This window comes from Lepus europaeus, chromosome 2, assembly GCF_033115175.1.
Source record: "Lepus europaeus isolate LE1 chromosome 2, mLepTim1.pri, whole genome shotgun sequence".
Lineage (NCBI taxonomy): Eukaryota > Metazoa > Chordata > Mammalia > Lagomorpha > Leporidae > Lepus > Lepus europaeus.
In genome coordinates this window covers 109,892,041-109,907,936 of record NC_084828.1, presented here as the reverse complement: position 1 = coordinate 109,907,936, position 15,896 = coordinate 109,892,041, and the positions used below count along the sequence as shown (strand labels likewise).

General features: G+C 47.4%; 1 protein-coding gene across 1 annotated transcript in view; it reads right to left on the bottom strand.

Annotated features, from left to right (window-relative positions):
- The window catches only part of SLC7A14 (solute carrier family 7 member 14), a 45,278-nt gene extending 33,751 nt beyond the window's left edge, over positions 1 to 11,527 (bottom strand). Inside the window, exon 1 of the mRNA XM_062177997.1 lies at positions 11,224 to 11,527. Coding sequence (XP_062033981.1) covers positions 11,224 to 11,527 — 304 coding nt within the window. The remainder of the gene's footprint in view (positions 1 to 11,223) is intronic.
- Positions 11,528 to 15,896: the final 4,369 nt, after the last annotated feature.

Below are 15,896 nucleotides of genomic sequence, written 5' to 3'. Positions count from 1 at the left end.
CTGCCATGCTCGTGGTCAGCCAAGAAGATTGAGGGTTTCGTCTCCAGGAAGCGGCCTGCCAGGTGCTCTCTGGCTCCCACCTCACCATGGCCGTGACTTCTACCTGAGCCAACTCAAGTCACTCTGCCTCTGGTCAGCGAAGCCCGGGCCATTTTTACAAACGTGTCTTGGAGAACCGTGAAGTGTCTGGGAATGCCCGCTTTCCTTTGTGTCTACGCAGAGACTTGGGTTTTCTCTGCCAAGAGCTGCCCCAGGAGGGCAACAGGGGCTGCCCACGTGTAGGGGAGGGGCAGCATCAGGGGGTGGATGGCGCCATTGCTCACTGAACCCGACAGGGCTCCCGCTGAAGTTGGGTGGGAAACAGGGAGCTGTCGAGGCCCCCAAACCACAGCACCAGTATCTTAACCCATAAACAGGAAGGGAAGAAACGCCCCTTCTGGCCAGGAAGCCACTCCAATAGAGATCAAGGGGGCTTGGTAATTTGTTGATAAATGGAAACAACCGATCTGTTTACTGTCGCCTCTAGATCTCCCTCTATGAGAGTATTTTAGAGATTACTGGGAGGTCCGCTTCTGTAATATGGTGAATTGAAGTACTATGTGGTCATGCAACTGCTGATTTTCAACATTTATTTATTCAATTTATTTGATAGAGAGGAAGGGAGGGAGAGACAAAAAAAAGGGGAGAGAGAGAGAGATCTCCCATCCTCAAATGCCCCCAACAGCTGGGGCTGGGCCAGGCTGAAGCCAGGAACCCAGAACTCAATCTAGGTCTCCCACATGGGTGACAGGGACCCAACTACTTGAGCCATCTTTGGCTGCCTCCCAGCCTGCATATTAGCAGGAAGCTTGAATCAGAAGTGGAGGTGGGACTCGGACCCAGGCACTCCCATAGGGGATGAGGGCGCTCCAAGGGGCAGCCTAACCCTCTGCACCCTAAGAATATGTGTCTCTATGTATAGATCCTCTTAACTTTTCAGGCATTTCCTATTTCAGAATAAATTCAGTAATAGTCTTCGGCTATATTTATTTATCTGTGCCTTTGTTTATAAATGCCATATATAAATAAATGCTTATAATTTTTAGGACTTCTAAGAAAATAAACAATGTAATGAATTTCGCTTACATGTGAAGGGTAGATTCGCACATGCTGCTTTGAAAACATCTCTAAGAACGTGTTAATGATCCTCATATGGCAGAATACTACAAACACAGCTAAAAGCACTTGATGTTTTCATTGGCGGCAATGCCTCTTTCAGGAGGCCACTGATAAAAGTTAAGGGAGTCACTGTTGTGGGTACTGCAAGTCCCTTGTACAAAACTGAGCAAAAGCCACCTGGGCCATTGCATGCGTTAGGGGCTGCCAAGCTCCTACAGGGGGCCCTGGGGAGGAACAGCAGCCCTGGCCCGTCAGGTGTGTGTGGAGGGTGCTGCAGCCTGCTCTACTCAGCACACGCCACACTTCAGTGCTCACCGCCCAGCAGCTGGCGACCCTCACTCCTCACAATACAAATGCGATATTTATGCCCCACAGAAGGCCATGCCTGCTAGAGTCTTCAGGGCAGAGGAGAGGGGAGGAGGGGGGTGACAGTGGTCAGTGTTTGTGTCAAAGAAGGGGGCAGAACCAGAGGCAGAGGCAGCTCCCATTCCCAAAAGATTCTCTCCTGAGAATCCTCAATGCTGTCTCTGGCCTGCTCTTCTCCCCCTGTCCAAGCTGGAAAAAAGTGTGGATGGCGCCTTTCTCACCAGCGGTCTCTCGTGCCTTTGGCAGACACGAAGATTCCCTGGGTCTCCCCCTCCGCGGGCATCTGCTGAGAGTGCCCACTCCCGGGAGCCCCATCTTGCCTGCTGCTCCATGGGCAGGCTGTCCCCTGCAGCGCTCAGTAATTCCACGTGGGCTGGTCTTGCTTCTCCACACCCATGCTGAGCCCTTTGTCTCCCAGCTTGCAGCAGGAGCCCCCGCCACGCTGAGCCCGGAGCAGGTGGCCAGCCCCTCCCATGACCACGCCAGGTGCTCTTTCCTGCACTGTCCACTCTACCAGCTGTGGCAGAAGATGTAAAAGCAGCCCAGGCTTTCCCGAGTTTGCTGGAGGATGCTGGTTTTCATTATCAGCACTTTGAGAAACTGGCAGATTCCTATTAAAATGTGCTCACCTTCTCTGACCTGGTAACTGACATCCTTCCTACAGGGCTGTCAATCGGGCCCCAGATAGAAGAGCTGCATGAACTTTGCAACCCTTTCTCCTCATTGCTGACAGGTGTCACGAAGGTATCGAGCTCAGAAGTCATTTTCCTGACCTGATTTGCAGAGGTTTGGATCTATGCAAGTGCTTTCCTGATCAATCGACTAGGGTGAGGAACAGGCTGCGCTGGAACCTCAGGAAGGGTGCAGGTTTCCTGGATTCATTTGATTCTCTTTGGGGAGATTTTAAATGTTGGGGGGTGGTCTGCAGGAAGCAGCAGGGGGGCCATGTGTCTGGAGACAGGCAGAACTGGAGACTCCCACTTTGTGCCGACCACCTGTCACTCTAAAGTCACCTGACCTCTCTGGGACTCTGTGTTGTCATCTGCAAAGCGAGTATAACTGCATTTATTTGGGCGAGTTTGTTGGAAGGACTGTAAGGACATTGCTCAGCGAGTGCCAGACACATGGGAAGCTGTCAGGAGTGTCGCTGTCATGGAGACTCTTAACGGAGGACACCAACGTGCACCCAGCTGGGGACTGAGAAGGCTGCAATGAGATGATGGGTGCACAGTGCCTGGTGCACAGTGTTTGCCCAATAATAACAATAATAACGAAAGTAGAGGCTGACTTTGAGAACTTGCTAGCTCGTATCTTGGAGACTCTAACCCAGAGGTAGCTGCTCTCAGTAGCAAGGCCTTGAGATCCAGCCATGTATTTGGATAATATTTGGGAGAGCACGTTTTCCAGAGCTCTGAAGACTGGTGTGCTGCTGTTCATCTTCACCATTCCGCCCCGCCCTCTAAATAGTCCCGCCTCTTCCACCCTGCAGAGTGGCTAAGAGCAATTCTCAGGGGTGTTCTGCGGAACAAACAAATGTGAGTTTGTGGACAGAGTAAGTGATCTTTGATCACCCAGAGGGTGACCAAGGACCAAGCCTCCTGGTTCACCTCGCAAGTCTGACTTCAGTTGGAGAAAGGCAAAGCGTTTGTTGTTCGGAAAACTAAAACGAGGGCACTCGTCAGACTATGTAATTTCTGAAACTTTAGAAATCTCTCCTTGGTCATGCAAATCCAAGCCAAGATGAATAGTGGAATAGGGAGACTGCCTGAGCTTTGAGAAGGCCTGCAGAGCCAGCCCTGGGAGGAGGCTGGGGCCTCGCCCGCTCATAGGAAAGGCACCGACTCCACAGAGCTCTGTGCCCCTTGCCACCACCCCAGGGACTCTGTTATCACGGGCTCCCCTGATGGCAGAATGGAAGCTGCTAAAGAGCAAATGAGGATGGTAGGAGACACAGATTCAAAACTCCAAAGCTACACTACAAGCCAAGAGCACCAACAGACACACTACTCCCTGTGATGTTTCTATACTGCCGTTTAGATACAATCGATGAGGATTGATTGCAATTATTAATTGACATCTAATGAGCAAGATTTGGGGCTTGAAGACCTCAGAGAGCTAGATGCTGAGCTGGAAGTGTGAGTGTTGGAGCTCGGCAGTCTTAGAGCTGAGTTCCAGCTCCAAATGAAGCAGCTGTCAGATCTTCAGGAAGTTCCTAGCCTCCGACTCGCTGGGTCCTCACCTGGAGCAGAACTCAAGTCAGGCCGCTCTCCACTGGGCGGGCGAGGCTGGGGAGCAGGCGCTGTCTGAAAGCACCCTTTGCATTCACGGGTGAGTTTGGTGCCCCTTGTGGTGGTTGGGGCTGGCCCTCTTTGCCATGGTTCCCTGCATGAACTTTTCTACTCTCACTTTTTGTCACCAGAACTGTGTTGTAAAATCCATTTTCTTAATAACATTGATGTAGTTCCAAAGCCTTCTCATTTATCACGTGTCTTTTCTTTGTTAGAAAGAACATTTCTCCCTGCCCCTGAGTGTCCTTCATCCACCCACACCCAAATACTCCACCTTATCTTTCTTGCCACCTGCACTATCTGGGACCAGGGCCTTATAACCCCTCGCCTGTTTTATACAATACTGCACAAGCAGGTTTCCACTTCCATTCTTTCTCCACTGTGTTACTAAGGTACATATCTGGCCATTTCACTGCATTTCTGTATTCTACAAGAAGATTTATTTACTTATTTAATAGGCAAAGTGACAGGGCCAGGGGAGAGAGAGAGAGAAATCTTCCATCTGCTGGTTCACTCCCCAAATGGCTGCAGCAGCTAGGGCTGAGCCAGGCTGAAGCCAGGAGCCTGGAGCTCCATCTTGGTCTCCTGCAGTGGTGGCAGGGACCCAAGTACTTGGGCCATCTTCTGCTGCCTTTCCAGGCTCATTGGCAAGGAGCTGGATCAGAAGCGGAGCAGCCAGGACTTGAACTGGTGCTCTGATATGGGATGCAGCATCACACGTGGCAGTCACCGCATAATGATGGCCCTGTCCCTGAATTTCTCAGTGCCTACAAAATCATATCAAATCTTCCTGGCTTGGCCCCCAAATCCCTCTTCCAAGAAACCTCTTTGTTAAGTGAATTATCTTGAAGTACTATTTGGTTGGAGGAAGATAATCTTTGGAGAATGGCCAGGATGAACTTGGAGGGCGATATAAACTGGTTGAGATGTGGACAAGAGTCTTAGAGCTCAGCAGTACGGAGGCTAGGAAGAAAGAGAGGTTGGCAAAGAAAGGCTGCCCACAGTGGGTCTGGTGGCTGGAGCCAAGAAGAGAGGGTTGGTGGGGACCCCCAAAGGCAGTGAGAACTGCAGTGTCTATACTCAGGTGTAGGCTTGCTGTCTGCTGGGACTGTCTGGGCTCTAGACCCTAGCTCTGGCCCAGACTTTCCAGAAGATCCACTACACACAACCTTGCCTTACCTACACCTGAGGAGAGGAAGGGGTGGGGGGTGGGGTCAAGCTTTCTGATGAGGTGATGAACAGCAGGCTGCAGATGGGGAGTGCAGAGTGAGACAGAGACTCTGTGCAAGCAGAGACTTTGAGCTGGAAGAACTTGGAGAAAGGTGAGCTTCACAACTCCCCGGATGGATATTGAGGGGGACTTCAGATCTTCTAATAGCACACTGACTGGGGATCAGACCAATGTTAATGCTCTCAGAACAAACTGATCTCAGCAAACTGGAGGGCTTAGGGGTTCTGCATCCATTACAAATGTGGCAGTGACAGCTGGTTTTCCCTTTATTTCCTATCAACAGAATCTCTGTGATACTGGGATTGGCCACGTACCCAGTGGGAAGACTTCTGAGCCTCCCTGGCTGTGGCCAGGTGTCCAAGTTTTGGCCATTGTAAATGGAAGTTGTAGGAAAGGAGTCCCGAGACAGCTTCTTAAGAAGGGCAGCGAGGTGGGAATGGCCTGTGTCAACCTCCCCTTTTTCCTCCTGTCTTCATGCACACATGCCAACAAGTGCCCTGACAGCCATCTTGGTCTCGATGTCCCCATTGCAGGTGGAAGCCCGGTGCATGTCTGGATGGTAAAGCAGAGAAGTCCCCGGAGGATGAGTCCCCTGACTAAGGAGCCACATGGGCAGTCTCCCTCCTGATTTCTTTTACACAGAGAAATCGAGTTATCCCTGATTGTTGGTTTTCTGTTGTCTGCTCTTGAATCCAATCCTCCAGCAGCAGAATAGCAAATTGAACAGTGAGCTCTGGAGTCAGACTCCTGTCTCTCCATGCCTGGCTCCGTCTTCTCTTACACAGGAACCGTAAGCAAGTTCCCAAACCTTCCAGAAATCTCAGCTTTCTCACCTGTGATGTGAGGAGGCTTCAACAAGCTCTCGGAAAATGCAGACTATGGATAGATGCATGGAATTCAAATTGTTTTGTACCAAAATAATCTTATCTTTTAATCCCATTTCCCATGAATTTTTTTAAAGTTCCCTTGTAGGTAATAATTGTACACAGTAAGTAATTGGTAATTACCTTGTAGGTAATAATTGGTACACAGTAAGTGCTCAATAAATGGTAGCTGCTGCTACTGTTACTATTATTACTACTATTACTACTGTATTTACTTATTAGATTTTTTTGTTTGACAGGCAGAGTGGACAGTGAGAGAGAGAGAAAGGTCTTCCTTTTCTGTTGGTTCACCCTGCAATGGTCGCTGCGGCCAGCGTACTGTGCTGATCCAAAGCCAGGAGCCAGGTGCTTCTCCTGGTCTCACATGTGGGTGCAGGGCCCAAGGACCTGGGCCATCCCCCACTGCACTCCTGGGCCACAGCAGAGAGCTGGACTGGAAGAGGAACAACTGGGACAGAATCTGGCACCCCACCCGGGACTAGAACCCCGTGTGCCGGCACCGCAGGTGGAGGATTAGCCTATTGAGCTGAGGCGCTGGCCTACTTATTAGATTTTGTTTTCATCTCCATTGATAAGCAACAGGGCCTGCAGGAGAGGCAATTTCTAGTGTATTTGTGGTACCACCCTAGGAACTGGTATATTGTGGGAACCCAATACATTTTTACTGAACCATATCCTATTCCATATTTGCCAACCATTTCCTATGGGCATATGATAAAAATTGCTGGTGTTTTGCATGAGGCAAGGGATGGGTGCTGGGGAGGCATACTGTTTCTTAATCTTTATTGGGATATGAGCTTGAAGGGTGATGGTAGAAAGTGCATGAGCTTTGGAGCCATTCAGGCCTATATTCTGTGTATGGTTTATTTTTTAATAATAGTAAAAGAGAACTGGACATAAACCCAGGAAAAATGTCAAACCTGCCATTCTACTACCACTCAAGTTCATCAAAGCCTCCTGCGGCTTTACATGGTCCAGTGTCTGGTGTGATAGCTTTGCTTTGTTTCATTGCCAGCCAACTACATCAGAGAGCCCTCTTTGAACCACCCTGCCTCCACCCCTTGGCCTGGAGGCAGGAACATGGAAGAAAAAGCTATTTCCTGTATGTGGACTATACAAAAGGTTTTTTTGTTTTGTTTTTAGGTTTGTATGGGCATGGGGTCAGGTTGTGGCCCACTGAGCTATTCCAGAGTAGATCAAACCTTCCTGACAAAGGGTAAAGGTTGCAGCACAAACTGCTTCTTGGGCTAAGTTTCCCTGCACTTGTGACAGGGCTGTGGGTGATTACAGTGTTGGAACAGAACTGTTAGGTGGATCTTTGGTCTTGTCAAATTAGAAAGAAAATAGTGCTGTCTCTCTGTGAATCAGATCTGTTTCATGTTATAAGCTGATTTTCATAGCTTAGAGAATGCTGCAAAAAGGCTTCAGAAAATCTCCTAAGATTCTGTACTCTAAATAGTTTCTCTTTTAACATGTTTCCTTGTAGCAGAAGGTAGATTATGGCCGTAGCAGAAGGTAGATTTAAGTTTCTGAAGTGTAGCAGTACTCAACCTTGGTTGCATATTAGAATTTCCTGGGAAACTTAAAAACCAACCAACCAACCAACCAACCAAACAAACAAAAAACAATCCCTGGGCTCTATCCCAGTTCAATTGAATTATAAACTCTGGGGATAGAGCCTGGGCATAAGCAAATTTCAAAAGAAATAAACAGAAGTTAAAAGAAAATTAAAATAAGAGCCATGAACTGGGAGAAAGTATTTGCAAAAACATGTATCTGATAGAAGACTGGTAACTAGAATATATAAAGAATTTTTAAAAATTAATAAGAAAATGAAGAACTTAAAAAATGGGCAAAAGGCATGTCATCAAGGAAGACATATGAATGGCAAATAAACACATAAAAAAGATGCTCAGTGTCATTAAAGAGAGGGAACTTTAAGTTAAAACCACATTGAGATATTAGTATACCCTTTTAAAATGGCAAATAAACATCGACCCTTCACCCCTCCCCACCAAAGTCACCCGATAATTCTGAGTTAATATTGGATGATTCTATTTCTATGACACTTGGAAGGGGCAGAAAACAAATCAGTGGTTGCCTGAGGCTGGGGTGAGAGAAGAGGACAAAGATGGAGAGAAAGTAGGAAGGAATGGTTCTGGGGTGATGGACTTCTTCCATATCTTGATTGTGGTGAAGGTTATAGGATTGTCTGTGTTTGCCAAAACTCACAGAAGGATATACAGAAAGGATGAATTTTACTATTTGTAATCATACTTTAATAAAATTGACCTCAAATCCACTATTTCAGAAAAAAAAAATCAAATTATTTAAGTTCATAAGCAGTGTTCCTGACAGATTTGAATCTAGGCTTGGTCATTTAAACTTCAGTTTTTACATAGGTGAAATTGGAGATAATAAAATGTACCTTGAAGAGAATTTGTGAGTTTTAAATGTTATATTACACGGAGAGTGCCTAACGTAGAGTTTGCCACAACACAATAATCACCACGGATTTGGGGCTGTGTGCTACACACTGACCTGGCACTTTGTAGGCATCCCAGTTAGTCTTCACCACAACTCTATGAAGTACGTATTATTATGTTATTATTCTCAAAGTGGAGAAATTGAGGTTCAGAGAAGGCATGGAACCTCTCAAGGTCTCACAGCTACTCAATGGCTGAACCAGGTCCCAAGTCCAAACTCAACATTATTGATTTCTGAATCACTTCTGAAATCTGCATTCAAACATCCCACTCTCCAGCTGCCACTGCCTGGCCTTCGATCTCATTTTCTTGGTATTGGGATTTCAGTGATTTTCTGAGTCTCCAATCTCCCCTGATTCCAGCACTTCCTGTGAGTCGCCATCACTCTCGCCTTCCTGTTTATTCAGCCTACATCATGAGGTTCGGTGTGGTTTATTCTTCCTTCGTAAACACTCTTAACGCCACTGCTCTTTTCTCCCTCCTTTTGGAAAAAGCACAATCTAGTTAATCCCAATTTTCTTTTTCACTCCATTCTTGCAACCAAGCAGCAATTATAGCTGGAGATAAATGTAGGATTGTGCAGACCGGACTACCTGCAGGAGAGCCAGGTTTTAATTAAGCCCGGAAGGAGACAAGTATCACACACTCAGGAGGGGGAAGATGTAGGGGAGTTTGATTATTGTGCTATGGGGAAGCCGTGGGACGTTCGTGCAAGGGAGAGGCCATGTGGGGATGAGCATGGGGGAGAGGACAGAGGCAGGGGAGGGGAACTTTCCTCTAGATTAGTGATCAAAGATCACAGGAGCGAAGGGCCTGGTGGGGGCAGTCTGCTAGAATACGCCAACATTGGCACTACTTACTTGGTCCTGACCCTGCCTGGGGTCTCTAGGAAGGTTCTGGCTGGTTTCAGTGAGGACATGAGTCAGTTACAAAACGTACAGAAATGTTACCAATGGGGCCATATGTGGAGACTAGGCTAGTGACAGAGGTTTTTCTTCTGGTCCCTGGTGTAGGCACCAGTTACTGGGCAGTAAGTCCCAGGGTCCTTGGTGGGGCTGGGTCAGTGACGTATGGATAAATGTTTACCATCTGATTTTCTGAACAACCACACAGAGCCCCGCCAGAGCTGATTTCAAATTAGCAGCATCACTTCGCTGAGGACAAGGTTGGAAAGAGATCTGCACAATCAGAGCTGTCAGCCACCAGTGCAGCCGCCTCCAGCACAGCTCTGGCTGGACCAATCTCCATCCAAGCAGTGGAGAAGTCCATTAGCGGATAATGTCCAGGAAGCTGGAAGGGGCCAGGCTCCCAGAATGCAGCTGGATCTTGTTCGGCTTTGTAGATGCAAAGAATAAGATGCAGATAATTCACTGACGGGGAAGATTGTGTTCTGGGGACTGGGCCAAAATAGGATGGTATTGAGAGAAAATCGTGTCATCTTCATTAATTGGGAAGGCCCCTCAGGCATTGGCCTTCCGCCCTCCGTGGGACCCTCTGGTTATGTGTCTGCCTTTTGTCCTACTATCAACATTCTGTTCTACGGGACGACACTTTTAGATGTACAGATGTCCGGTAAGCTTCTGTTATCAGAAAGTGTGGGAATAACTGCAGTCCCTTAAACAGAATTTCAAATATCCACAAAATTCACTCATGCGAATGATTTGTTTTCATCTCTAAGAGACAACACCGCTGTATTCTGCAGAAACCTCAGTGATTGGGATAGTCAGGCATACGAACAGGTGACTGCAGGAAAAGGAGATGGCAGCAAACCAATGGGGAAGATAAGTGCTCGTGGAGATCAACAGGCATAGCATGGAAATATTTTCCTTATCAAATGAAAAAGATGTCAACTACGAACAGTGCCCTTTCTGGTGGCATGTTTGTCTACTACCTATGTGTCCTACATGGATGCAGACCCTTTCATCTGTGATGGCACATGTAGGCATGTGAAACTCCTGACCCACGTTACAACTCCTACTTCTCCCGAAACATTTGAAGAGACCAAGACATTCACTGCCTGTAAGGGGCTGACCCACGTGATCTGCCAGCCCCAACCCGGCACGTCTCAGAGTTTTGTTTTTCTTCCTGTTTTCAGTTGTCCATTGACTGATTCCTGGCATTCTGGGTATTGCGGATCACAACTCAACAGACGAGGAGGGGCGAGTCAGAGGCAACAGGAGTGTGTCTTATCACCGTGGAGGTCCTGGCACTTTGCTTTTAAATAGAGTTTTGTGACTCTTTCTCAAGGGGAGAGAGGAGCCAGGTGACCAACTGTGGACTATCAGTCTGTTAAGGTGCTTATGGTAGATAGCGCTTTGTGATTCTCACAATGGCTTGAAATCTATGTTGGCTTTTTTTTCTCCTTTGCGGCACAATGCCAGTTTGCGACTTCTCAAATTCCAATCATATCAGATTTATTGACTTGCTATTTTGCTATCCTTTCTAACCTTGGTACATTATTTATATTTTAGCTGTGATCTCCACCAAAGGAATTGACCTGGCTTCTAATGGAAGAGAGAGTTAAAATAAAAATAGAACCATTAGACCATGATAGGGCATGATAAGTTGGGAAAGGTTTGGACATCAGAATAATGATTTGTTTGAAAAATCAAAGAAAAAAGAAGCTACTACATTTGAGTCAAAACCTAGCCCTGCTCTCCCTGGCTGTCAAGGCAGAAGGGGAGCATGATGAATGACTTTGTCTGCTATGTCACACACCTCACTGCTAAGGACCCCGGAGAAGTGGGCTGAGCAGTAACCAGGCCGACAGGCAGGCTTCCCATAGCCCTTCCCCGCACGGAGGCACTTACCTGATAAGATGGACGCCACGGCGGCAATGATGAAAGACACAATGACACCAGGTCCTGCCATTTCCTTGGCCACCAGGCCTGACACCACATACATGCCAGTGCCCACACAGCTGCCAACGCCCAGGGAGATGAGGTCCATGGTGGTGAGCACCTGGGCTAGCTTGGTGCCATGTGCTGTGGTGCCCCCAGTTCCCTCCAGCATGGACTCCACCGGTTTGGTGCGCAGGATCCTGGAGTGCATCGCATACCACGCAGCACCCCACTGTACCCGCCGGGGGTCCAGGGAGGCCAGGAATCCACTCATCTCGTACGGTAGGGTTGTGGTGACGGTCAGCTGATGGAAGAGGGTTACAGAAGCCTTACTCGATGGTTCTGGAACTCATCTAGTGAACAGGGATCTCCCTTTCAGGAAAGATCCTGAGGGAGCCAAAGCAGCCTTCTCCTGGGCATGGATGTCTGCAGGAAAAACACAAGAAAGCAGAAGATGAGGCTGAGTGGGAAGCACACGATGACTTAGAGGCATGGCTGCAGGTTAATATCCTGAACTCACAGAACTGGTCCGTCCTGTGTGTCTGTAACCCGGGAGGGTGCATGTCCCCTGTCAGCTCTCGGTGCCAGGCTGCAGCTCGCACTGGTTGCACAGCCATTCTGGAGAGCGTGGCCTGAGTCAGAGCTCTGGGACCGTGGGTAAGCAATTTCACTTTTCTGTGCTTCAGTCTCCTCTGTCCAGGGGAAATAGAGCCTTCCTCGTAGTGTGGATGTGAGGATAAAATGCACATAGATAAAAAGGAGCTTGGGACAATGCCTGGCATGTGGGAATTGCTCATCTGTCTCAACGCTAAGTGTCTCTTAGCTGGCTCTGCCCGGCTCCTCAACTTGTAGAGATGCAAGTCCCAAAGTCAAGGGTTGATGGGACTTAAATGGTAGATGCTTGATGAAATTATGGTGTCTGGAGGTGGGGCCTTTGAGAGGTATTTGATTTGGATGAGGTTGTTAGAGGGGAGTCCATGATGGAATCATGGTGGCTTGATCAGGGGAAGCCACATGGAAGTGGATGTGTGCTCCCTGTTTCTCTCGGCTCACCCTCATCAGGCTCCAGGTCAATGGGGCTGCCCCGTCTTGGATTGGGACCTTCAGAATCACGATCAGAGAGAAAGCTCCTCTTGGGTGTTTGTTAGAATGATGAAAAGTTGACTGCTTTACTCAGACTATAATTCTTGGGCATATTCTTTGGGATGAAGTACCTTTTTAAAAGCATTTATGTAAGAGGGTAAAATCAGATTCATGATTCTCGAGAAGAGCCTTGCTACCCCATGGGATTGTTTGGGGACTTGGCTCTCAAATAAAATGAAGAATGTTTTGGGCATTTTTATTTTATTTTATTTTGGTCTGCTGAATACTGGAGTTGAAGGGAATGCTAGCATTTGGTGGGAGTTCAGCCTAACTCTGTTTTACTTAAAAACACATATTATATTTTGGATGGCTTTAATATACAATTTCATTGAATTTTCCGGGGATGCAATTATAGAATATCTAAGCAAGGCTGTGAAGTGTTTAGTTTGGAACTCAGTAGAAGTTGTTTACCACTTCAGAAAACCAAAGCCTCCATGGTGGCGTTGCCCCCCAGGATTACATATGCAGTGCCACCCGAGGCAGCCATTTGGAACTGGCTCGTATGTGGTGATTCTTCATATAATGCAAGCTTGCGACAACTTCATTGGGACACACCTACTTACATACTGAAATATGTTTCATACAAATAGATTATCTGTGATTTTCATCCTCTAAGGAGAGGCGTAATAAAAATATCTATTACTAAAAGAGATGATGGGGCTGACAGAGTTGAGAACTCTGGTGTTAGGTGATTCCTAAAGTTTTGCTGGGGTGGGAACTTGTAGCAGTGGCTAAGGCGTTGCTTGTGATACTGGCATTCCATATCTGGGTTCCTGGGTTCTGGTCCTGGCTGAGCTGCCGATGCCAGATTCCTTCCAGTGCGCACCCTGGCAGGAAGCAGCTGATGGCCGAAGTACTTGAGTCTCTGCCACCCACAGGGAGACCTTGACTTGAATTCCAGGTTTCTGGCTTCGCCTTGACCCAGTCCCAGCTGTTGTAGGCAACTGGGGAGTGAACCTTTGTATGGGAACTCTGTTTACCTGTCTCCCTCTCTACCTTTCAAATAAATGAGATAAATAATTTTTATATAAAGTTTTGTCAAATTAGAAGATGAAAATATTATACTTTTATTGAAAACTGGAAGCTTTATAAAATTATTTAAAGAATTTGAATTATGGCCAAACATTGATTCCAAATGCTGCACTAATAAGCATAAGGTATTTACATATATGATAAGTACCTGGCTACATAGGCTACAAATACTAACTTACACTACTTAGCTCTTAATGTACCACTTCTCTGCTTCTAAAGGCTTTGCAAATACCTAGGATAATTAGAAGAATCAGGTGAAATGTGGCAATTTGGTTCACAGGGGTTGGGTAACAGCCCTTCTGGTTTAATTTCCTCCTACACCTGACAGTGTTGCTTCCTGCTGTGTTTTTGTTCTTGACAACAACTTAAATCTCACCACGGTCAGATAGTTCTCCTGTACACAGCAGAGCTCTTTGAAAGCCCGAGTGTCCGCATTTCCCCTCCACCAGCATGTCCCGTCGCCTGTCCCGGGCAAGTAGCAGGGTCTCAAGACAACGCTTCTCCACAGCCAAAGGCTCTAGAGGCTTGTCTTGGTCAGCCCCTTCATCAGAAAGTGTCACAAGGACACTGAGCCATAAACCAGGCTTATAAGGGAGGTGACAGCTTCTATTTGTACTGCGTGTAACTTGAAACCTGAAACCATGGTGAAAACGCGGAGAATCAACACGGATTGAAGGTGGCAAGAATTCCTTCAAGGAATAGCTTCTTGTGTTCCACAGCAGTAGTCATATACCCTATGCAGAAGGAGGAACTGAAAGGGAGGAGCTTGAAGGCTTGAGGCATGGAAGGTAGATAAAGAATGCAAGGGTTAGCTATGCTAATTACTTGATCTGATCAGATTGTGCTGAAATATTGCACTGTCCCCCATGAAAAATGTACAAGTATTACATGTTAAATAAAAAAGTTCCTGCCTGGCTCTATTCTCTCCCCGTGATTCCTCTGAATGCTTATTTCATTGATGCAAACAGGGACGTGGGTCATTTCCTTTCTTGGTAGGCAATTTACTGGAGAGAACAAAATGTACAAAAGAAAACATGCTTCTAGGTGACTATTGACAACATCCATATTCATTATCCTCAGATTATGTTAATCAAAGATCGTTTTGGAAGCTCACTGCTGTTGTCTTCCAAGATGAGCAGTAGATGTGTGTTGTGCTTTCTCTAGCACTTTAATTCCAGTTTCTCAAAATACTTCTCAGCTATAACTAAGGAAGGCTTCCAGGGCCTCAGGGAGAAGGGAGTCATCATTGTGATATTTGCTGGCAAGCTGGGGGCGCTCAGCAGGCTCCAAATGTGAGGATGGTAAAAGCAGGTTCCTTTCAAGATGAACATGATTGCGGTCTAGAAACTCATTGAATAGGTAGGATTATAGAATTAGGTTAGAAGCCCGCCCTTGGAGATGAGGAGAGGAAGGAAAAGAAGGCTAACAAAGCAGTCAACAGCGAAAAATCATTCCTGTGTGATTTTGCAGGTGCATTAAGGGATGATAAAGATCACTCATGACACCGTTGGTACCTCGTGGTCTGCCTTGCTGGGACATCTGGGGCAACAGGGAACATTGGCTGAGAGAAGTAGCTCCTGCATGTGTTTGGACGGTTGCGATCGGTACAAAATATCTCTAATCAGTGTACCCAGGCAAAATGAGGCTAGAGTTAGAATGAAAGCGTCCCTGTCTGATGAGCCCCACCTGATGAGGCAGGGACTGAATCCTGTATCCCAGGGTCTTGTGTTAACCCTTTCATCAGCCAGACTGAGTACAGAATTCAGGAGCCAGGTTTCCTGGGTTCAACTTCTGGCTCTGCCCTTGCTAAGGGACCCGGGACAAAGCCTTGCTTGCTTCCATTTTGCCTTCTATAAAATGGGATGACAGTGGCACTGGGCTCACAGGGCTCTGTGGTGAGTAGTGGAGTCTGGAGAGCCATGGAGGAGTGTTAGCTGGGGTCACAGTGCTCTAGCCCATGACCAGGACCTTTCGTCCCCTGCTGCTCATATCCCTGTCACCACCTCCACCTTCCTGATTGCAGCTCAGCCCTTACCTAGGGCTTTTCTCTGCTGAAACTCCCCTGGGCGTCTCCTGGTGGCAGACTGTCCAACCTGGTATTTCTGCTTCAGGGGGCTCTTGATTACCTAAGATCTCAGAGAAAGGCTTTCTGACTTGCTGTGTTTCCCTGTCTAAGCGGACTCCTCGGCAGACTTGCTTTGGCCTTGGGGTGTTCCATCTCCTTTAATTCCTACAGACCTTGGACTTTTCCCCAAAGATGCACATACACCACTGGGTGTCTGGGACATGGTGGGTTTATCTACAGTTACCATCCTATCCCTAAAAAAATCCCCTCTGACCTTCATGCTGGGGGCTTTCTCTGGCTCCCTCAGCCAGAGTCTTTGATGGTGGATCCTCTCTGGGCTCCTTGCTTCTGCTGTTCTTCTATTGCCTCCATCTTGCCACATCCGGCTCTGTGTTTGCAGCTC